This window comes from Trichomonas vaginalis, chromosome V (genome assembly GCF_026262505.1).
Source record: "Trichomonas vaginalis G3 chromosome V, whole genome shotgun sequence".
NCBI classification, from domain to species: domain Eukaryota; phylum Parabasalia; order Trichomonadida; family Trichomonadidae; genus Trichomonas; species Trichomonas vaginalis.
In genome coordinates, this window is record NC_067207.1 from 24261340 (window position 1) to 24286696 (window position 25357).

The 25357-nt window shown below is 30.2% G+C and overlaps 5 protein-coding genes and 1 pseudogene across 6 annotated transcripts, besides 2 other annotated features; 5 read left to right on the plus strand and 1 right to left on the minus strand.

Annotated features, from left to right (window-relative positions):
- Positions 1-81: 81 nt before the first annotated feature.
- TVAGG3_0393960 (uncharacterized protein) lies at positions 82-2228 on the minus strand (the record flags this gene model as incomplete). Its single annotated transcript, XM_001584114.1, has 1 exon — positions 140-1156. The coding sequence occupies one exon, from the start codon at positions 1154-1156 to the stop codon at positions 140-142; it is 1017 nt and encodes a 338-aa protein (XP_001584164.1).
- A 170-nt stretch (positions 2229-2398) lies between these two features.
- On the plus strand, positions 2399-3735 carry TVAGG3_0393970 (uncharacterized protein; the record flags this gene model as incomplete). The annotated part of the gene is made up of 1 exon (XM_001584115.1): positions 2849-3445. The coding sequence occupies one exon, from the start codon at positions 2849-2851 to the stop codon at positions 3443-3445; it is 597 nt and encodes a 198-aa protein (XP_001584165.1).
- A 145-nt stretch (positions 3736-3880) lies between these two features.
- On the plus strand, positions 3881-4853 carry TVAGG3_0393980 (sulfurtransferase-related family; the record flags this gene model as incomplete). The annotated part of the gene is made up of 1 exon (XM_001584116.1): positions 3882-4601. One exon carries the CDS (start codon positions 3882-3884, stop codon positions 4599-4601), a length of 720 nt encoding a protein of 239 aa, XP_001584166.1.
- Positions 4854-5320: 467 nt separating this feature from the next.
- On the plus strand, positions 5321-8098 carry TVAGG3_0393990 (uncharacterized protein; the record flags this gene model as incomplete). Its single annotated transcript, XM_001584117.2, has 1 exon — positions 5321-8098. The coding sequence occupies one exon, from the start codon at positions 5321-5323 to the stop codon at positions 8096-8098; it is 2778 nt and encodes a 925-aa protein (XP_001584167.1).
- Positions 8099-8180: 82 nt separating this feature from the next.
- Positions 8181-9221: a mobile genetic element.
- Positions 9222-9954: 733 nt separating this feature from the next.
- TVAGG3_0394010 (temperature-gated cation channel protein) lies at positions 9955-11672 on the plus strand (the record flags this gene model as incomplete). Its single annotated transcript, XM_001584118.1, has 1 exon — positions 9955-11667. One exon carries the CDS (start codon positions 9955-9957, stop codon positions 11665-11667), a length of 1713 nt encoding a protein of 570 aa, XP_001584168.1.
- A 3119-nt stretch (positions 11673-14791) lies between these two features.
- Positions 14792-23138: a mobile genetic element.
- Positions 19557-20331, plus strand: TVAGG3_0394030 (annotated as a pseudogene). Its single transcript has one exon. A coding segment is annotated over exon 1 (775 nt).
- Positions 23139-25357: the final 2219 nt, after the last annotated feature.

Genomic DNA, 25357 nt, shown 5'->3' on the forward strand with positions numbered 1-25357 from the left:
GGAATTTCAAAATTATATTAAAAATGTAATATTATTACTAGTTACTTATTAAAAAAGATCAAAAACAATTGATGCAATAACCACAAAATAAAAGATTTAAAAAAAAATAAAATTAAAAAAACAAATAATTAAAAAAATATTAAACTAAAGTTACTTCAACAGCTCCTGATTGTGATTTACCTTCATTTGGCTTATCTTTGAAGAGAGTCTTAAATAATGCAATAGATAATGAGACAACAGCCACAACAATGATGGTTGCTATTGCTGCCCAGTATAAGTTCTTTGTTTTAGTTTGAGTTTTTGGCTGGCTGCCGGTTTCTTGGTCATTATCAAGATTCAAAACTGAATAAAAAGAATTATTGTAAAATGTGTCATTGAAAGACGATGACGGTTTTGGCCCAAGATAGTCAAACCCTAAATTCGATCTAATTCTGTTTGCTTCTTTCCAATTAAAAATAATTCCGTAGCCACGATAAGAATTATACCTATATAGAGTTTCCGTTATGATGTAGTCCTCTTTTGTAAGAGCTATTTCACTTCCTTCATCATAAAGGTACAAATTTAGATTAATTTTGTAATTTTCAGTAGTATCGTATGCAGTAAACAACTTAGAGCTCGACAAATAGCAGTATGTGAAGTTGGACCTACTCGTTCCGAATAATGTATACTGTCCAACAGCTAATGTATTAATTCTTAATTCTGTACAGTTTGGAATGAGTCCAATTGTAATCGGAAGTGGTCCTGTGGATGTGATATATGTTATTCTATTGATATCGTTGATAATTTCGTAGTTTTTGCCGGTTTTGTCTGTTGCATATTTTTGATTTCTCAAAAACACTAATCTCATGAAGTTTGAGCTGTTAATACCCAAATAGAATGGAGTCTTAGTAACAGTGATGACTAATTCGCGTGGAGCGACAACTCCAAATCCGTAATTTTCCAAATTCACGCTAATTATGCCGGAAATTTCTGTTTCTGGTAATTTAAAGTTTGGATCGTTATAGAATCCAATAATTCCTTTGAAGTTCTGTTTGATTTCAACTTCAAGGACCAAAATTTGGTATGAATAATCAGGATCTGTAATTTCTCCATCAGGTACATGATTAAGTTGTTGTAAAATGTGTCTATATGTTACGCTATTAGAAAACTCTGCCATTGTTAATGGAAACTCATGAAATTCTGTAAATAAATTTAAAATATTATATTTTTCTGGTTTTGTGTCCGGAATTAGGTAAAATGATGAATTATAGTTTGAAAGAATTGCAAAGTTCTCAGTTGTTGAGACTTCTAAGAAATGTATGATTAAATCTTTCAAAATTACAGGAACTTTAGCAATTACGGTCTTTGGATTAATTAAATAAGGTGAAATGCTTCATCTGTTTCTGTTTTCAATATATCTTTGGTCATAAAGAAAGCAACATGATTTTTTCCTTCATTTAATGGTTGAAACACAAAATTATAGTTTGGAGAATCTAAATATATCTTGGATTCACCTGTAAATCGAATGTAATAGGTTGTGATGTTAGGAAATTCTTGATAAGCTATCCATTCTCCTGTATTGTAATAATCACAAGCAGATCCTAACCAAACCCAACTCCAGATGTTGGAAACATTTACGTTACTGTTTTCTCCAATTTTCATCCTGACAAAAGTCGTTTGGAAATCAGCTATTCCACTAGTTTTATAATTAGTAAGTAATTTGTATGCAAATGATACATTAACGATCGAGCCATTTGTATCTAATCGATAATTATAGAGTCATTCTGAAACAAAGTAAAGAGAAGATTTGATTTCGACATTTGGAACTTGATATTGAGAAGAATTTGAATTAAAGATGATAATTGGATTTGGTGTATCAACATCAAAGAAAATGTACGAGATTTTATTAGTAATATTTGGAGAAATTGCTTTTAAGGTAAAATATTTTTCATTTCGAGGTCTTACATTAATTATGTTAATAGGATTGTTGTTTTCATCGATAAATTCTTTGTTGTTTAAAATTATAATACTATAATTTGAAGGAACGTCAAAATTTTCATCTGGATCGTAATCAATTTGAGGAATTATTAGGCGAATATAAGGATCATCTTTAGTTAAACTTATATTTTCCGAGTTTTGACCATAATTAATTGAAAATCATATTTGTCACCTTTTAATCTGAAAATTTTTTATGAAAAACGGATCCAAATAGAAGTAGTAGACATGGTTACCATATTGCACACGATAAGTTAAGCTCCCATGCAATACTTAAGCGGTAACTTTAATTTATTGACTTTTTCATTCGATTTCAGAATGAATTTAAATAACAAGAACAACATGTGGGATATGTTTTCAGTATTCAACTTTATAAAATCTTGGATTCAATATTTGAGAGTGTTCATTGAAAATCCGACAATAGGAAATATTAGTTATCTCCTGGGAAGATTTCTTCCCAGGATCATGCTATGATGAAGACCATATTCGTAACAGCACTATATTTTCAAGATCAAACGACTTAAAATATTTTGTTTCAAGCTGTTTTTTTCTTGAATTAAGTCCAAACGGTGCAATTCGAATTTCAACAACGAGTGATGATGTTAAAACATATACAGATACAAATAAATTCGAATCATGTTCCTCCGGATCACAATCTGGAGGTTCTCTCTACTTTGGAGAAAAAGGAGAATTTGTTCAAACAAAAAATTCATATATTAACTCAACAAATTCAAACTTTGGGACTTCATTTTCCATATTTGTTTCAGAAATACCAAATTACAAAAATCAAGCTAATGAAACTTTAGTTTACAACTGCGGCAGTTCAGAACAAGACTGCACAGTTACAACTCACATGCTTCATGGCTTTATAATCATGAATGAATGCAATATTACACAAAATAGAGTCACAGGAGATACTGGAGGTTATGTTACAGCAGGAATTACCTCTGATTCATACATAACTTGTGTCAATGTCATTGAAAACAATCAAATAGCCCTTGGATTTAATCATCACTCATCTTCTGAATCATATCAATCATCAATATTTAAAATTACTTCATGTAATTATTTAAGAAATAAAAGTCCAGATGATATTGGTAATCTGATTTTTGGTGGTTCTAATGTTTTCATGAGTTATTGTTGTATTCGTGAGAATGAAATTCCTTACATTTTTTATGCATATTATTGTACAATAATATTTGAAAATTCAACAACAGATAGCACTACATATTTCCCATATGGAGGTAATTCACCAATATTTAAGAACACAGATATTTCATTTGAAAACGAATGTCCTCTTTTGAATATTCCGACAGCAGATTTCGTCGAATCATTAAAATATAAATGTCGTCATCCCACTCCAAATAATGACGAAAACGAAGAAGAAAATGAAAATAATGCTTATGTTCAAAATCATGTTAATTTTTTCTTTTTATTCATGAGTAGTAAACGATTTCGAAGTCAAACATAACTTTTAATTTTTTTCTAAGAGTTTCGTTGAATAGAAATTTCATTTCGATATGATTTCGACATACCGAGGATGTTAGTGATCAATCGACTGTCAATTTGTTTAGGAATGATTCCCGTGTTAAACCATTCACTAAGAAGTTTATTTCGTTCGTTAAGAATTGTTGTCATCTTATGCAGAGAGTCTGTGCCATAATAACCTAGTGTTTCTTTCTATTTATGTGGACACTTACCTTTGCAAATGTTTTGTGCTGTGTCGATGTCAAAGTGAAGAGGATTCCCACGAAGGAACTTATGACAGAAGGCATCTCAAAAATTGAAAGGGTATAGAAAATATATTTAACCTAAAAAATGAAAAATACAATAATACAGGTACCAATTTATAAAATCATTGCATGTCATTTTTTATTGATTTTAATTCCTTTTCCCTTAGATTTTTAATGATCAACACACTAAGGAAAAAATGTGGAATGGCATGTAGTTCATTTCATCTATTTGATGACAATGATAAGATTGTTATTCCTATAGATGCTGATAAGTTTAAATTGACCTTAGCCGGATGGATGCAATATAAAATAAAAAAGACAACATCAAAACCAACTATAAAATACATTCATTTTTATGCATCAAACGAGCCTGATCCTATTACTAAGCAAATTTTAGATGAATTCTCAGAGCAGCATCAATTCAGCATAGAATATGTTCACCACCAAGATATAAATAGTACAAAAGAACTCTATGATATGTATATAGAACAAGCCGATTTAAATAATTTTAATAAAATTGCGATTTCTGATACAATTGAAGCTATTAACTGTTCGATACTCTCAAAAATGTGTGATGCTGGTGTGTTTGATGGTCCTGATCCAAAACAAGAAATTTCAATTAAAAATGAAGAAAAATTATACATAATACGTCCATTTTGCTACTGTCTTGAGAGAGATATTGATAATTACATGAAGAAAAACAATTTGAAATCCCATCTCGGAGGAATTTTTGTTACCCCAACAAAATCTTTTGAAGCAAGTCGTGATGCTTTAGAAACTCTTAATTCAGAGTCAACAAATATTCACATTAACTTCTTTAGTTCCCAATTTCAAGTCGATTCTTTATATATAGGAGATGGCGATGGAAAAGCTCATGAAATAGATGATATTTAGCAATGAAGTAGTAATGATACTCATTGATTACATTTGTATGAAATATTGTCAAATAACTGAGCTCATCATTCTTCAAAATCCGCAAAAAACTTATTAGTAGAGAATGGAATACCTAATAACAAGACGTGTGTTATAAATATATGTATGTTTTATAAATTCGCAAACTTTTTTTTCACAGAAATTTTAAATCATAAAATATCCAAACTTTTTATCACTTTTCAAAAACTACAATTATTTTGTTGCGATAAAATATGTACACTGTGATAGTTGTATTGATTTTAATAATGATAACTTTATTATGCAAAAATTTGAATAATAGTTTCGACTTTCAAGCATAATCAGCACAACACAAGTTCCCCTTTAACTATTTTAACCATATCAAAAGATTTAACATTTGAAACGCTATCCATTGTATGGAAAGAAAGCGTTTACCAACAATTCCATAAAATTTTTGAAAAGTGAAGATATTTTTCGAATGATTACATATGTTAATGAATAAACAATGATGGTGTAACTCTTATGTCAATTTTGTTTGCCATCAAAAAAAATTGACATCAATTTTTAAAATCAAAAAAAATATTAATTTTTCCCTTTCAGTATCATAAAAATAGCGACAAACATAAATTGACTAAAACAAAAGTGACACTTCATATGGTCCACAAAAAAACCGTCGAATTGAATAGAGACACTTTCAATCAAATCCATATCATTTAAAAATTATGGAAGGAGAATCACTCGACTATAGTCTTTTCTCAGTTTCAACACCATCAGACCAGCAAAAAATAGCCATAAGTAAATTAAAAGAAAAAATCTCCAACTCCGTTGATTATCTTTGTGATGCACTTCAACATTACGAATCTCTTGGAGCCTCAGGTAAGGATTTCGTCTACGAGCAAGCTGCTGATTGGATTATCTCATCTGCTTTCAATCAGTTCGAAGTTTTGAAGCAAATAATGCCAACTGTTGAACAAATCTGCAACGCCCAGGAATCATTTTCAGGATCCAGTGTCGCACTTGGATCTCTTCGTGCATCTTATGCAATCCAAAGCCTTTACGAAAACCAGGATGAGCCAATTGTTAATTTTATCAATCTTGAGCAACAGCAGTTCATCAATTTTGCCAAGCCATTCGCCCAAAAATTCTCTAACGTTAACCCATTATATCTTGAACAGCACATGGCTGCTAAAGCTCGTTTCAATCAAAATTACGGCCCAGCTTTCTTAAACAAGCTTTTAGAGAACATTCTCAACAAGCCTGTTTGTGAAGCAATTATCTACTTCTGCAAATGGTTCCCAGCCAACTGGTTCTTCGAACAAAGAGAAGTTATCAACCAACTTTTCGAAAAGCCAGAACTTATGCAGTATCCAGTCCTCATTTTCGCCCAAGTCTTATCCCAGAACAGCGAATTCATCGATCTCGATTTGCTTCAGCAATATGTTTACTATTCCGTCGAAATTACCCAAGAGAACGAAAGTACAATGCTGGGACCAATGTCCGAGCTCTTTGCCTCCCAGGCCCGTCTCTTTGCCACCGCCGCCATTTCCATTCTTTCGAATTCTCAGACAGATTCGATTGAAGTTTTATTCCAGATGGCCCAATATTTCTTCGATCCAGAAAGGTATATCTTGAAGCCAGACGTCGTTTCCCAGGAGATTGTTCGTGTCCTCGCTCGTATTTCAGTTGTTGAGCCAAAGATGGTCGGAAACATCTGCGAATTGATTGTTCAAAGAGTCTCATGCCACCTTAACTACGAACTCAACACAACAACACCAATTCTCGTCAACACTCCCGCTATTATCGAATTACAAACCTTATTCTGTCAATTCAGTCTTCGCTACAAACAAATTGTTGATGAATTCGTCAACAACGCCATCCAAAGCGATCAATCTACCATTCTCCCGATCTTTTGCTTGTTGATGCCGATATCCGAGCGAAGCCACAACGAAATGATGGAATTCCTTTTCAACAACGTTTTCATTCAGTACGTTTCCGAAGTTCCAGCTGAGATCACCAACGCTACATTCCCACCACTTGTATTAGCCTGCAAATACATCTTGAACGCTTCCGATGACAGCCAGATTGAATCGGAAATCAAGCAATATGTTGGCAACGCGTTCCAGATTCTTTTCATTGTTTATTCCAACCCAGAAGTACAATGGGAATTCGGCAAAGATCCAAAACAGAAGAACCTCCATAAAGAAGAGATTGGAAAGTTAATCATTGATTACGATATCCACAGTTTTGCAAATCCAGAAATCATCGATATCAATTTCATTATTGAATGTTGCAAACTTACTAAATCAGAAATCAAAGTTGCAACATCATTGTTATCAACATTAGGTGCAGAAGTGAGTGCACAAGTTGTTTCAACATTAATTGAGCATGCTAAATACGAACAGAATCCAAATGGTGACATTTCTTTGGATAATATCTATATATGGCTTGCAAACACAGCAAGTGTTGATAATCCTGAAATATCAAACATGATCTTTAACTTCCTTTTGAGCACTCAAAGCTATGCAACAAATACTGCTCGTTGGTTGCAAGCTTTCAAGTGCATTTCACTTAAAGTTGTCATCACAAATCTTGAGAATTTGCATGATGCTGCTGGTTCATCAACACTTGCTCATGCAGCACTGTTTGATTTATTACGCACAGCACAGAAAGCATCAGATACAATCAGAACACGTGATCAAGAGACATATGAAGACCAAGAAGTTTATGAGAACGCAAAGAAATTCGCTGATCAAAACTGGTGCTACCAAAACATTCCTATGATCAAGCGCTGGTACATGGAATATGTTCTTAACTCTCTCCATTACCCAACAAGTTCAAAGAACTTCACAGAAGTTGTTAAAGTTCTCATCAACAATGGTCTTGAATTCCTTAAAGAAACAAGGAATTCAATCCAAAACGAAGCAGAAGATGCTCTCGATCAACTGGCATCATTCATCCATGATTCGATTCTTGCAGAACGTATTGATTGTCCAGAGATCTACAAGGTCGCAATCAACTGCATGCAGACACTTTGGGCAGGAACAAACAAGAAGATTGATGCCATCGATCCAGATCGTGCTGTTTATCTTTGCAATGGTACATTCATGTACTTCTATTCTAATGAATTCGATCCAAACTTAGTTGCATGGCGTCGTGTCCTTGAATATTCTATGACAGTACAAATGGATTTCGTCACAGGCATGTACAAGTACTTGGTGAATAATTCAGAAAACAAGGACAGCAACTTCATCATCAAGACACTTTCTGAGTTCTTGGAAGATAAGTTCGTTCAAAATGCAATGGGATACATCGCTGTAAGAGCAGATGCACTTCAGGAAGTTTTGCATCAAAGAAACGCAAAGAATGAGTACTTGAATGAACTCAACCAAGCAGCTAAACCAGCTAACAACAACGCTATTCCTACATTCAAGAGCAACATCACAAAGAACATCATCCCTCTCATTTACCAGATCCGCCAGATGACATTCTTCGATCAGTAAGTTTTATTAATATATATTTATATTCTATTTTATTTTATTATTATTTCTTTTTCTTTTTTAATTTTTTTATATATTTGGTTAAGGGTGCACACGAGAGGATCATGTAAACTTCAGAATTTAGAACCTTATTTTTAGGCATTATCTTGGCTACCTATTTAGGCTCGAAAAGCAAAAAATATCAAAAAATACAACTTGAGTCCATTATGACCCTTTCATGGAGGTAGTTTTTATCCGCTAGTATTTTCCCTTTGAATCTCTTTACAATTCGAAATCAAATTCAAAACTCAGTAGAAGAAAGGAAGAATCGACTTACTACGGTTGTAATACGAATAAATACATATATTTAATTATTTTTATTTACATAATAATTGTTTGAAGCTCATATTCCATCAAATTTTTAAATAAAAACATTAAAATGTTGAAAATGTTCATATATTTTAATAGGGTTTTGGCACTTTATTGAGGAATTACTACATACATAGTCGAACTGAACTTGATATTTTGAAATTTAAATTATTTATCAAAATTAAAATTTAACTTGAAATTTATAATTATTTAGTCATATTTTGCATAATTCTAAGTAGATTTTGTAAAAAATCAAGAAAGAAAAATTTTAACGTGCTTTATTTTTTCTTTTTTATAATAATACATATTATTATATAATTAACATATTCATAATGTTTCACCCTTTCAAAAATATAATCCTCCTCCTCTCAAATAAACGTACATACGGGTGGCCTCTTTTTTCAAAAAATTAAAATTTGAAATTTTGGGCTCAAATATTAGAGATTTTTTCAACCTTCAACGATATATGTTGTCTATATCAGACCTCCTTTCTTTTTGATACTTAACATTGTTCCTAAATCTTAGCCGTTAAGGCTGTTCTGAAAATATTTTTTTTTCGAAAAAATTCGAAAAAAATTCTTAAAATTCAAAAATCCCTTAATTCCTGAGGATTTTGGGAAAAAGTTTTTACATGAACATGTGTATATTATATGAAGTATATTGATAAGGTAAAAATCAAATTTTATTGCATATTCATCGAGAAAATAAACTAACGAATCCCTCAAAATTGAGAGGGTAATCCTCCTCCTCTCAAATAAACGTACATACGGGTGCACCCTTAAATCAATGGATTTTTAATTAAATTTGATATTTCTTTTTTTTAAAGACACTGATTCAGATGATAGTAGATTTGCATAAACAAAATTGGCAATGAAAACAACATTTTAGTTTTGCCTTGATTATTGAAAAGAACTAAAATGAACTTGATATTGTTATTTATTTGAATATTTCCTTACAGACATAGTATCTTTCCTTATTAAACCTTCAAACAACTGAATAGTTAGGGAGGATAAAACAATTAATAGAAATTTAAAAAATCTCAATTCTGTACAGATATGACACGTTAAATCCAAATATCTGATTTTATATAATTTCTGAAAAAGTGACGAAATTGATGATGCTGGAAGAGTTAAATTTATGAGATTATAATGCAACTATATCTACTATAATTGCAATGTATTGATTAAGAAATTTTGATGACTCATAATCAGAAGCGCCCCAATTTTCTGAAGTTTACAATTTTTGTTCAATGAGTCGTCATCATCATAACATGCATAAAACTAATGATAAGTCCTTATTTGACAAGTATTCAATAATTATTTTAAAAATATTGAGATAATGTTTAAACAGAAACACAACTATAATGTATTGAGCAACTCATATAAGTATGTTAGGAACTATCATGCATTAAATATCATATTTCCATCATAAATTATAAATGTAAATTTCATTCTTAAAAACTAAGAGATATTCCTTTTTTACGCATCCTCATTGCGATCTTATCATCAGGTATGAAGAAATTAGGTGAAGAATATCATTGTGATAGTGATATTTATATAAGAGAACTTTCAGATTTTGATATACAACTTAAAAATTCAGTTGCTCAAATAATCATAAATGATGATGAAAAAGAGTTATTGAACATGATGAAACAACCAAATGCTGATCGCAATCGTGCACTTCGTAATTGTATCTTATTTGGAGCGGTTAATTGTTTCAAGTTATTAAGAACTCAATTTCAAGTTCAAATCACAAAAGAATGTCTTGATGATGCATTTTGTAGGAACAATCAATATATAATAGAAGAATGTTTGAAAGAACAAAAACATGATTTAAATACAATGAAGTATGCTGTTATTTCTCATAACATCAAAAATGTTATTAAATTGATGAATGAATACAATTTAACAATTCCAGTAGAAACTTGTATTTTTAATGCTAATTTTCATGCATATCTTATTTATTTAAATCGAACTAATGATTTCAACACATGTTTTGTATATTCTCCATATTTTAATTTTGAATTTCTTTGTGAATATTTACTTTCAAATGGCGCTAACATTAACTCTGTACAAGAAGACGGTTGTTCGGCTCTTCATATTGCAGTTAAGTCAAATCTAACAAATATTGCAAAATTATTGATTTCGAAAGGAATTGATGTTAATATAAAAAGCGAACATTTTGGAACTGCACTTAATTTTGCCATATATTTAAATAATACTGGAATGGTAGAGTTACTTATCTCAAATGGAGCTAAAATCGATATCAAATCTGATTTTTTCAATTTAATATCAATTCATGTTGGATTCATGACTAATAATTACCAAGTTGTACATTTTATTGAAAAAAGTAGTAAGCAAATAACAGGCAAAAGGAATCAAATTGGTCTCACAGCTCTATTTCATACATCATTATTAAATAATAAAGAAATGACTCAACTTCTTATTTCACATGGTGCAAACATTAACATAACAAATAAATATGGAAATAATGCAATTTCTTATGCATTATTACGTGATTACAAAAAATTCATGGAATTATATCTTAATATAATCGTATCATCTTTCGATTTGTCTGAACAATATCAAAATTCTTTAATCATGGAAAGCAAAAGCAATGATATAATTGAACTTTTGATTTCAAATGGTATAAATATTAATGCGAAAAATATTCATGGAAATACACCTCTGCATATAGCAGCATTATTGTCTAACACAGAATATGCAGAAATATTAATTTTACATGGTGCCGAAATCAATTCATTGAATAAATATGGTCAAACTCCTCTTGATATTGCTGTCATACGTTCGAAGTTAGAACATAGAGATTTTATCAAACTCCACGAGGGTGAAAAGAATTTTATTCAAGAAAATGGCAAAGATTTCTTTGAATCTTTAAATGAGGAAAGCGAAATGGAATCTCTCTTAATTGCACATGGTGGAAAAACTGCCAATATGGGTAATCTCCAAAGAAAGGGTAATTTTGATATAATATTTGATTATTTCTTCCAGAATCCTATTTTTGGAAACAAGGGAATCACAATTGATCCAAAATGGATAATTTTCCTGATAATCTTGAAAATAATCAAACGAAAAATAAATAATGGATATGGTAATAGGATTATCCAAATATTACTATGGGTAGTTTATGGAGGCCTTTTTGAGAATCTAATCTCAGTTATTAGGGATATCTGGAATATGATAAACTATTATTTACTCCAATGAGTACATAATAATTACTCATAAAACTCTTGAAAATTAAAAACAGTTTTACTGCCAAATATATGATCACAGATATTGAATGAATATACTTGGATGTAATCTTGACTGTTATTAAGGATAGTCTGTTTACGTCTTTAAATTGATATCGAAAAAATATATTTGCATTAATATCTCATTTCAATGTTGAAATAAATCCTTTGCTTATATGATAAGAATCATTGAGATACTGGTCTTTCAATATTCTTTGGTGTTTGAAAATGATTCGAGTATAAATTTGTACAATATTAAATAATTTTCGCAGCATTTAATCAGAATCACTTAAAATTTTTAATATTGACAGCAACGGTTGAAAATTGCAATAATATTATGGATAATTTTCTATTGATTTCAAATCTCAAATGACAATTTCTTGTATTTCGGCTTATAAAAATGATCCAGCGATCTATTCAATTTGAACTGTGTGATATCTACTAATCTATTATACATATGAGTCTCATTATTACAAACGATACGGTCAATTTGGTCGGAGTGAAGTTAATATCTCTTGGGAATTCGAATTCCCAGGATCTCAATATGATGAAGAACATTTATGCAATGGCACTGAATTTTCGAGATCAAACAACTTAAAATACTACGTTTCAAGTTGTTTTTTTCTTGAATTAAGTCCAAATGGTGCTGTCCGAATTAATTCCACGAGTGATGATGTTAAAACTTATACAGAATCAAATAAATTCGATTCATGTTCCTCCGGATCACAGTCTGGAGGCTCCCTCTACTTTTCGGAAAAAGGCGAATTTATTCAAACAAAAAATTTTTACATAAACTCAACAAATTTGTTTTATTCACCATCATTTTACACATCAGTTTCCGAAAAACCAAATTATAAAAATCACGCAAATGAAACTATAATTTACAATTGCGGCAGTTCAGAACTTGAATGCAGACTTACATCTTTCATGAACTGCGGCTTTATAATCATGAATCAATGCAATATTACGCAAAATAGAGTTAAAGAGTATTATGCAGGATATTTAACAGAAACAATTACCTCTGATTCATTTATAACTTGTGTCAATTCATTGAAAACAATCAAACATACGGCGTTTTTAATTCCCACAAATCTTCTGACTTATATAGATCATCAATTTTTAAATTGACTTCATGTAATTATATAAGAAATAATTGTCCAAACTTTGATGGCCATCTCATTTATTCTAATACTGATATATTCATGAGTTATTGTTGTATTCGTGAGAATGAAATCTCTTTAATATTTTGGGCAGATGAATGTATAATAACATTTCAGAATTCAACAACAGATAGTGATTCGTATGAAATAGTTGGAAATGAACCAATATTTGAGAATACTAATATTTCACTTGAAAATGATTGCCCTCTTTTGACAACTGATAGTGTTGAATCATTAAAACATAAGTGTCGCCGTTCGACTCCAAATAGTGACGAAATCGAAGAAGAAAACAAAGAAAATCATTTTTATATTAAAAATCATATTAGTGTATTCTATTTCCTTATGGCAAATAAACGATTTAAAAATAGAATATAGGGATCAATGTTTATTAACTAGTGAGACAATAGTCGAACACAACATAACCCAGATGAGTTTCAAAGAATTGAGTTATCCATTTTGGAAAAAATAATTCCCATGAGTGTATTAGTACGAAGTTTATGTAATAAAACATAATGATTGAGGTAACATCCATTCAGAAGATTTCAGATCATTAGTGAAAATTAGCATATTCCTGCTTTTTACTCTTAATTATTAAAAGAATTAGTTCACGCAACCGAAAGTGTTTAGAAATTTCGAGAATCTGCAGCTCGTTATCCGGAAAAATTCAAATAAACAATAATCATTCATGAAATGTGACTCAATTTTCACGCTTTTCTTTGAAAAAAAATAATTTTTTAGTTGAATCAATTGCTAAATAAATATTTTGGCTTTATCTCTCATATCAATAAGAATAAAAAAATCCATATCACTCTTAATATATTATGAATGTTCATTATTCAAGTGATTTTTATAAGGATTCAAGAAAATATTGATTTTCATTTAGTTCATATTTCATTCTGATGAGTATATTTCATTCTTAAATTATTTTATATCATATATAGAGATTTCTTTGTATAAGATGACTTTGAAAGTGGTTCATGAAAATTCAAAGTGATTGAAGTAAATTCAATGATCATGAAATTTTATCATAAATACTGTATTTTATGTTATAAGCTTAATTTGATTTCAATTATCATTCTCAAAAAAATTTACGATAAGTAGTATATGAGTGCGGGTTTAGTGACTTTTTTTGTTTCATCTATATATAGACGATGCATTAAAATATATTTATTTATAAATCATTAAAAAAATTAACATTAATTTTAAAATAATTTAATTTTTTATCTTTTATAAAGAAGCTATATATAGATGATGTCAGATATTCCGCGATTAATTAAACATTGTTTAAATCCTGAATGGGTTAAACTTCAATTTAAAAATGAAGATTGTGAATTATTAAATGAATATGAAAGCCAAAATAAGCTAATGAGGTATAAATATAATGATAAAGAATATTTAATTTCATGGAATCAATGGAGTCATAATCAAAGACCTCATAAACGAGAAGAAGAAATTGAAAATAATGAAATGGAAATCATTGATGACATTAAAGAGGATGGAATTCCTAAATTTTGTAGAAAAACCATTAGAACTAAGTTAGGAGCATATAAACGTAGAGTATTAAATCCTGAATATCTTAAACATCAATTTAAAAAGGAAGACTGTGAATTATTAAACGTTAATGAATATGAAAATGCTAAATCAAAACTGAGATATAAATATATTGGAAGTGATGAAAGGTGTAAAGATAAAGATAAAGTTTATTCAGTTTCATATAATAACTGGCACACGTTGGGGATAAGAAAACATTTAGGAGATTATGGTAAAAGTTCCGAATTCTTCAAATCTAGTATGTATGAGAGAGTAAAAGAAATCAGATATAATTATCATTCATGAATGAAAAATAAACTTTAAAAATTCATGTCTTACATTTTTTGAATAATTTATTTTTTTAATTCGTAAGAAAATGAGTGTCAAGACTAACGACGTTAAAAAATTGGGATTCACAAACGAGGAAATAAAGGATATATTAGAGGAGGCGAGTTATGAAGTTAATAAATATTATTTAAGAAATTGTCAAAAATTCGCGGAGTTATTAAATGATTTAGATTATGATGGAAAAATGAATAAAGATGATGTTATAAATTTCTTATATCCCACATCTGAAGAAGAAAAACCTAAAGAACCTGATGTTTTCCCTGAATATTATGAAGAACGGATTAAAGATGATGAATATGATGAAATTGAAAGACTGGAAAAAATAAGAGATGAAATAGATGAAAAAATTAAGGAATTAAGAGAAGTTGAAAAATATAATGAGAATGAAGTAGAGGGTTTAATGAATATCCCAGCTTCAGAATCAGCACTTCAGAAATCTCATGAAGAAAGATATAAAAATTATGTCTCAGAATCAACACAAAATTTATTAGATGGTGAAATAGACGAAACACTTTCAGAAGAAGGCACAAAATTTATTCATAAACATAAGTTACAATTTATTGACGATGGAGAATACCCATGTATATTACTTTCACCTCCTCTTGATTCTGAAAAATTCAAAAAAGCACTGAAAAATGTAACATATGCAACAAATACGATTAAGAAAGAAGACCATGATATTTACACAAATTATTATTTAAATAAATGTACAGGTGTTGATAAAGTTTTTGATTTGTTAGATAAAATATCAAAAGAAACAATTGGTACATATAAAATTTTATGTGATTGTGGTTTCATTATTGAAGATACTAATAATGTTTCATATGAAAGAACAGCACCGAAGGAAGACGAAGTTGAAAGGTCTATACCATTCGTTATTAAGAATATAAAAGATATGAAAACTTATAAACATTATATTTATTCATTTATTTCAGAAAAAATGGAAGCAACCCATAAAACATCATCTCATCATTTTATAGCTATTCATACATTCCTTTTCAAAGTTGTGAAATTAAATAAGACAGGAATTAGATTTAATGTATCAGGGTACGCATTCTTGAGTAAATTAAAATGTATTCGTCACGTCGCAGATGATAAAAATTTATGTGTTCTTAATTCATTTTATGGACTTTAGCCCTGGACTTTAAAAAAATAAACTTTATTTTTATTTATTTTTTAATTTTTTATTCTTACATAAATGAACAAAAACGGAACAGCTAAAATGAATGATAATCAAATAAGAGAAGGTAGAAGGTTATTTAAACGCTTCTATAACATTCCTGATGGTGTTAATCCTAAAACTCGTAGAAGTTATTTAAATGAAGCCATAGATGCATATGAAGGATTTGACATTTCATCAGAAAGTGAGAGGTTAGCAAGAATGTTAAACGTTAATATTGATTTTTATTATTGTGACCCTCAACCAGAAGACGTAGACATAAATAAGGTAGACTTTCCATTAGTGGAATCAATAATGATAGATCCAGAATTTGAAACAGTAAATATTTTATTAACACAGAGTCCATGTGGAAAACTTCACGCTGACAGAATTACAGACGTTGAAGCACTCACAGGATATAAAGTTTGCCCCTTTTGCAAAGAAGAAGTATATTCTATCCGTGATGACCCAGAAAGGAAAAACCAAAGAAGATTTTTAAAACATTGTGAGAAATGTAAAGAAAATAATGGAAGATTAATTCAAGACGTTCAATTGCAAAACACACAACAACCATATGCACCACATATCACGAAACAGAAGATATATCAATGGCTATTAGCTCACAATTTGCAGGAATATTATAAACCAACAAGATATTATATTACTTTTGACTTCGAAACATTAGAGACTAAAGAAGAACTTCAACTTTCTGAATGTGCAACTTTGAACGCTTACTTAAAACCATTTATGGTATCATCAACTGTCAAAATAAAGCCGCAAACGGACTCTTTGAGTCCTGAAGGTCTTTCAGACCGAAGCGGCGAGGTCGTAGACCGTGATAAAACATTTACGAGGAATTTTTGCTTAACATCAAGTGATTCGTTCATCTCTGATTGGATTGAATTTTTATTTTCAACCTGTTCATTAGTTGCTAAATCAAATATTGAACAATATGAAGAATTAATGAAGCCGCAAACGGACCAAACGGCGGGGACTTTGTCCCATACATTAAATGAAAAACAGAAGGAAGCATTTAAAGAACTTCTAGATGAGGAATTCAATAAAGTGAATATCATAGGTTTTAATTCGGGAAAGTTTGATTTAAATTTAATTCTTCGTGATTTAAACACTGCAAAATGGAAAATAAAATCAATGCTGGGTTCTTCTTCTCAATTTAAGCAAATCATTGTAAAGAAAACAAACTGTCCATATGAATTAAGATTTATTGACATCAGAAATTATATAGCGGGTGGAACATTAGACCAATTCACTCAAGATTTCGGAAACAATAAATCACGTGTTAAATCCTTTTTCCCTTATCAATTCATCACATGGGAAATTACGAAGATGAATTATATAAAGGAACCATTCACTCAAGATTCATTTTATTCAGCATTAACTCAAGAAACAATATCCGATTCAGATTATCAAATATATCTCAATGATGCTAAAAATTTTGAGAATAGATTAGAATATTTTATTCATTATTGCAATAAAGACGTTGAAATTATGATTGACCCAATTGATAAAATTATTGAAGAAACATTTGTTTATAAAATTGACATGCTTCATAATCTTTCTTTATCATCGAATGCATCAATGATTCGTTACGCGTTAGCATATAAGAACTTCAATCCTAACGAAACATATCCAGAAGAAGAAAATGTGGAATCAAGTTTTGAATTAACGAAAAAGTATTGGAAATATAAAATTGAATCATATAAGAAACAAGATGAAAAAGCAGAAAGGGATACTAAAAACAATGTTTCAATGGATGACTATCAATACTATCACGATTTAATCCTTTCATCTAAATGCAAAATGTGTGGTAAAGCGTTTACATATGCTAATAAACCAACATTGATAGAATCGATAATGAAAAACCACATACCAAAGAAAATTGTCAGTTAATGTGTTGTTATTGCAATGTCGTAAAATCAAATAAAGATGAAGATGTTCAACGTTTAAGAATCAATTTAAGAAATTATACATTAAAAAATAATTTACCAATGACTAGATTCAGTTGAAGCTTATCACATCTCCGTAATGGAATTACTGGTGGTTTATCAAATGTTCAACATAGAGTAATCTTAAAGGAATCACGCACATTAATAAACTTTCATATAATCCAGAAACTAAAACTGTATCAAATGAGGACACCACAACATTATGACTCATTTCGTTGGTGTTGACTTTAATTCATTATATCCTTCATCATTTTCATCTAATCCTCATGATTTCATTCAATATACTGACCATAAAATGTATATGCCGGGAAGATTGAATGGTGTTATCATTTGTGATACAGCAACAAAGAAAGCAAAAGCACTGGGAATAATTAGAAAGAAAAATACTTTATTCGTGGCTGAAGTAAAGGGTCACATTGATGAAAATAATTAATGATTACATAAACTTTTTACCAATAATAAGAAACTTTGATATTATCACAGATGAAAAAACAATTGGCAGTTTTTATGTATAATTACATGAAATCAAACAATCTACCAGTTGACCAGCAGAGGAAATTAACTCAGTTAGCATCAACACACAACCAATATCAACCATTTTCTTCTTATTATCTTTGGTATCTAATAGACAGATTTCATTTTATCATTGATGATATTCAATCATTTTAACATTTACGAAAAATACTTGTTTTAATGAATTTGCGAATGAATTATGAACGAAAGACAAAAGGCTGAATTAGAAGGAAATAAAGGAAAAAGTTTTATTTTGCAAGATTTCACTTAATGGATCATATGGTTACGATGCAATGAATACACAAAATTACGCAAAGACTAAAATAATGAATGCACAGAAGGCACGCGTTGCATGTATGTCAAATAAGTTTAAAAACATAAGAGAAATAGGATGAAGATACGTATCAAGTGATGCTTAAAGATAGATTTTATAGATGTGATACATGTTTACAAGAGGCATTCTTCACTTTAGATAACGCAAAATACTGGTATTTGGTTTTCATTTATGATTTTATGTATAAATGCTGAATGTTAATCGTTTTCATTTCATTGAAGGTGATACTGATTCATCTTATTGGGCAATCGCTGGCGACCCAAATCTTCCTAACACTCAAGCATTTCAAGCAATTGTAACCGATAAAAAATTTTATGATAAAAACATTTACAAATTCGCACCTTTTGATTTCTTCTGTTTTAATGAGAAATTTAAACCTAAATTAAAGAATAAAGCTGAAGAAAAGCACATGAGAAGAAGTTATTGGGTTTAGCAATTGAGAAACAAGGTGATAACATGGTTGCTTTATGCCCAAGTGTTATACTCATTCAACGGTTCAATTGATGGAAGTGATTTTAAAAAGATTGCACAAAAAATGAAAGGAGTTAGTTTACGACAAAATAAACAATTAACACCTAAAAATTATTTGGATATAATAAATGATAAAGTGATATTTTGATGGTCAGAATATTAATTTACAACTTAAAAACGGGTCAATGACTCGCTTAACAATCGGTAAGACTGCATTAACAGGAGCAACACTAAGGCTGTGTGTTGTGAAAATGGATGTTGTATGCCGTTTATTTAATAAAATGCCACAGAAGAGACAAAAGGAACCGTTAATGAATGTTTTTGATACTATGATTCAAAGAGGTGGGCACCCTTAAAACACTTTATTTTATTTTTATATAAATGATAGCGTCAGATTTAAAAAATTTAATTGATGATTTAGTACTTAATCAAAAATTTCTTGATTATTACGATTTAAAAGCATATCTCCAAAAATATAATAATAATATAACGGGTGATGATATGGGATATTATTATCCATATTATGAAAATGAAATTTTGAAATATCATGATAAAATAATTTCTAAAATTAAAGACAAAATTAAAAATAATGAATATACAAAGGGAAAAACTAAATCACAACTGAAACAGTTGAAAGATTTCAAAAATAAAGTATTAACAGAAGAAGATATTGATGAATTATATAAATTATATAATCCCGAGCCGCAAAAGCAAAAGGAGCAAAAACAAAAGGTGCAAAACACCCAGGTCCTTCAGACCATAAATGATGCACAAGCTTTAATTTATGATTCATTAGTTAAACCATATTCAGCCGACTTTTAAATGAAGATCAACTTTTGGAATTCATCCTTCAACATAAACTCGAAGCGGGAAAGTATATTAAACCTTTATATACAGCATATTTAAAACAAATGAATAGAATACATCCAGAATTAATGAAGGAAGAAAGGAATTCCAAAACTTCATCATCCAAAATCAAAGCAGATAAAATTAAACCACTTGCAACACCAAAACCTCTAACGACAGTACCTGCAACACCAAAACCGCCTCCTCCTTCAGTTAATCCTTCATCATTCACTTTATTATATCCATTTCAAACATTAAAGAAACAAAAAGATTTTAAAAAGGATTTCAAGATATTAAATAAACCAATTGACCCAAAAATTCAACCGTTAAAGGAAAAATTTAGTCGCCCTTCATTTGCACCATATCCATATTCATATGAAATCGATCATTTAGAATATTCAAAAGGAAACGTTACTTATTTATTTGCCATTAACATTAACACCAGATATTTATATTGCATTCCGGTGAAAGGGAAAACAGAACAGGAAACAAGAAGAGCTATTCAATACTTACTTGATCATGAAAGAGTAGATAATATCAGGGGTGATGGTGATAAAGGATTTCAGGCAGCTATGACTCATTATTTCCCACAAATTAATTTTTACTTTTCATCCTCTCCATATACGTTTCATAATAAAATAGTTGATGCGGTAATGAGAACTCTTAGAGATGCGTTAGGGGTTAACGGTCAGATATACTGGGATGGAAATCATGACTCCATCATACAACAGTTAGTATATTATTAAATAATACATGGCATAGAACAATAAACATGAAACCAGTGGAAATGAAAAATGATATTTCAAAAGAATGGGAATATATTAGAAAGCAAATGGAAAGGTTGAATGATGTTAAACGTGAACAAATTAATTCGGGGCTCATGAATTTTAAACAAGGGGATAAAGTTTTGATTCATCTCGATTATGGAAAAACTGATAAATCAATGACAAAAAGAAGACGAAGATTTGACACAATAGCTGAATTTGTTAGATATATTAACGGCAATGCATTAGTTGAGGTTAACAATAAATTAATAGAAATTCCGATTTATTTTATTACTCCATTATATTTAAATAATATTTAATTTTTTTATTTCGTAAGAAATGAGTGACAACGAAGCATCCAAGAGTCCAGACAATGAATATAAAAAGAAACTAAACAGAATTAAATCAAAAATATGCTATTACAAAAAGAAGCCACAATGCGGTGAGGTTGAAAACGATAAAGAGAGGAAAGAAATAATCGAAAAATTAGAAACTTACCGTTCAATCCTTAAACTGAGTGAAGTAAAAATAAAAGAATTTAATAGAATAAATAAATTGATTGGAAGAGATGAATTTAATAAAGATGAATTTTTAAACTCAATCCAAATTTAATTTTTATTCCTCTTCGACAACATCTCTCTTTCCATCATTACTGCATAACCACATTTTCTCAGTTTTAGTGGTTTGTTATTTTTAACATGTTCTTGCATCATTTTTATCATTTCCTCCCTTGTTATGATTCGTGGTAAATTTTGAGCTTGTGGGGTATTCATTTATGATAAAAATAAAAATTTGTTATCACTTATTTTATCGTGAATGTTTTTAGGTTATTCAATAATTAATTATTTTTGAATAACTGGAGGTGCTACCATGCTACCATGTGCTACCAGGTAATTCAACTTCTCTGAAAAATGATGACAACATGACATTTTGACAACAACACAGGAGGAAGGTAGTTATTAATTATTTTTGAATAACTGGGAAATAAATTTACGTCAAATATGCAATTTATAAAATCTTATGTCGACAGGCTACGTAGCACAGTGGTCTAAGGTGGTGTTATGGAGGGGTCAAGGTCTGTGGTTCGAACCGCGACAGCGCCGTATTTTCTTATTTTCTTTGTTTGTCTTGTTTGTCGTGAATAAAAAGTGTCATAAAAGTGCTCTATCTTCCACGGGAATAAATAAAAAATTTACTTTATTTCTTCTTTATTTCTTCTTTATTTCTTTGTTCCCGTGGAAGAAGGGTTTTGCCGTTTTTTCTCAGCCGAAATCAACGATTTTTTCATTTTTGGAATCCTTAGCAAATGAGGAATCTTTTCTCTCGTGGAAGCTTTGACCAAAAATATAATTTAGGTGAAGAGGTGAGATGTCACCTGTTTTTTCACCTGTTTTTATGGTAGCAGTGAAATATATTTTTGTTATCAGTTATTTTATCATCATTTTATTAAGTTCATCTTTAGTTAATAATTTGAATGGATTCGCTAATGTTCCACCTTGAGTCACAACACTTGCCCCGGCTAATTGTGAAGAACCTGGGATAAGTACTCCACGAAATGATTTCATTGGTATCATTAATTTAGAAATAGTTGGCTTAATTAATTTGGTCATTTATGATAAAAATAAAATTGCATAATTTAAATTTTTTTTCTTTCTCATTTTCTCATTTTCTCATTTTTCATTCTGTTTTGGTTTCAGCAACTTTTCAAGTTGTTGTCTTGTCAGTAACTTTAATTTTAACTTTGGATCAAATATTGGGTTTCCATCTTTATCTCTTCCAATAACACCATATGGTAGAATCTTCATTTATACTAAAATAAAAATTTAAATTATGTCGTTTGCTCTTTTGGAGCTCCTAAAGTTTGTTTCACAAACATTGAGCGTTCATTGAACTCTATACCATGCGAATACAGTCATAAATGGTGGCATGTAATCTTTACTCTGTCCCGTCGTTTGCGTATATCCTGAAACATTATGTGTATGGTTTCCTTCTCCCTGAGTGTCACTCCAGTAACAATTTATGGCAAATTTAACATCATCTTTAACATCATATCCTTTACCTTTTGTCATTCCTGACCAATCCCAATATCTATGCTTATGCCAACCTGCTTGAGATGTGCTTAAATCTATGTAGTGACTGTGTGCAGGTAAATTTTCACCCGTAATTGTTTTACTTCCCCCTGTTTCCTTTGAAGAGTTTGCACAATACAAAAACCTGTCGACTATTTGTTCCCATGCACCAACACCAAACATTGCTTGAGGACCTCTCACATCCATAGATGTATAAATAGAACCTACTGGGTTCATTAAATCAAACATATGAGATATTATAGGATTGTCTCTTTTGAACTTAAAATATAGTGTAACTATTTCGGGTTTCTTCTGGTTTGTGTCAGAATATTTTTTATAATATAATCTTATGTTTTCAGGGTATGTAAAATCTTGACTATAATGGGAATATGTTAACGATTGAGTTAAATAAGAAGGCAGATAAGGAATATGTTAACGATGAAGTTAGCAAAGAAGGCAGATAAGGAATATGTTAACGATGAGTTAAATAAGAAGGCAGATAAGGAATATGTTTAACGATGAGTTAAATAAGAAGGCAGATAAGGAATATGTTAACGAAATTATACCAAAGTTTGATAGAACAAAAAAAATATTGAAACTATTGTTGGCGACTTTTCTGTCAATGAAGAAAACAAATATTTTAGATGGGAGTTTGTACAGTCCTTAAGAAATGGTATACGGTATAAACTCATTCCGAAAATAACAATGAAATGTATGTAGGCTATATAAAGAAATAATGGCACACAAGTTAAAGTTCCATTAGACAACAACTGCTACTTAAACTTATATGGAGACGAACAAAAGAAATATTTAAGAGTTTATGAAATGACGGATATGACATTGTCTAACGTAGCTCCAGCACCGTATTATTATGACTATGGTGTTGACGCACGTGTAGACCCAAAAAAGCAAACATTATATTTAGATTATTATAGATATAAAAGATATAATGCAATAGAAAAAACGAGAATAGTATACTATTATGAAGATGACAAAAATAAATATTATATATAACTGGAATAAGGGTGGCAACTTCCCACTCCAGAACGCCATTCCTCAACCAAAGTTTTACCTTGTTACATATTAATTTATAGAGTAAAATTCACTATTTAAACCAATATTATCTTTTACATTTAGAGTTTGCTTTACAATTCATGAATTATGCTATTCAATCTTAAGAGAAGATAAAATTTATAATTTATTTATCTTTTTCCCTTAATTTTGATACGCTTGAATATCAAAATTCTGCTATTCCTACATACCTTCGACCTATAACGCAAGAAAAGAGGTTGAACCAACTATATTATTAGAAAACACATCAGTTTTTACAGTATTTTACTCCAGTATTACCTTAAACCCATTAGTAAGTTATGCATTTTCAATGTTTCTCATTAAAATATGATTATAACATTGTACACTTATATCTGATTGAAATGCTTAGAATCTGATAGAAAGAGTAGGTTTTCAGATGTCAGATATCTTATTAATGCAAATTATTCAGTAAACTCCCAAAATCAAAAATAAATAATTCAAATAATGCTTTAAATCGATCAATCTCTGCATTTTCCATTCCAATAATCCATATCATAGTGTATATACCCATGCAAAGACAATTGATTCTAAGTAATTCACTCAATCTGATAGAGTGAGAAATGATAATAAAATTGTCACTTTTTCAATTATTATGCGTTCTTTTATTCAATATATTGATATCTTCGATAAATCCACTAATGATGATTTCAAGCTCGATACAAAGTCTAGTGCAATATTATCCACAATTTTGACTGCTTTTGGCGCAACTATTGTTTTAATACACATTTTTGACTTATACAACCAAAACTTGTTAGAGATCTTTATCTTGAAATCCAAGGTTTAGATCAACAAGAGCTTGCTAACGTTTCTTTAGATGTCAAAGTAAATATGCCATGCTACTTTTTGCATCTTGATGTTATTGATAATCTCGGATTCAATCAACTCAATATAAATACAACAGCTAAATTCATCCGCCTCTCAGCGCAAGAAAAAGAACTCGGATATGCAAACGAAACCATCTCAAGCATTTGTCACTCTTGTTATGGCCTTTTACCAGAGGGATCCTGCTGCAATAGCTGCGAGCAAACACTCCTTTTGCATATAATGAACGGAAAGGCTGCAAATACGAAAGATTGGCCGCAATGCCAAGGAAAAAACCCTGGCAAAGTTTATGAAAACGAAAAATGCCGAATTAAAGGAAAAGTCTGCTTAAATAAAGCCCAAGGTAATTTCCACATTGCTCCTGGCACAAATATGAAGGAACGATACGGTCACGTTCATGATCTTTCAGGTCAATTACCAAATTTCGATCTTTCTCACGTAATTCAAGGAATGAGAGTTGGACCTAAAATACCACTCACATACAACCCTCTTAGATACGTCCAACAAATTCAAAATCCAAATCAACCAGTTGTTTACAGATACGACCTTGTAGTTACTCCAGCAGTTTACAAATCAGGAAATCGCATTC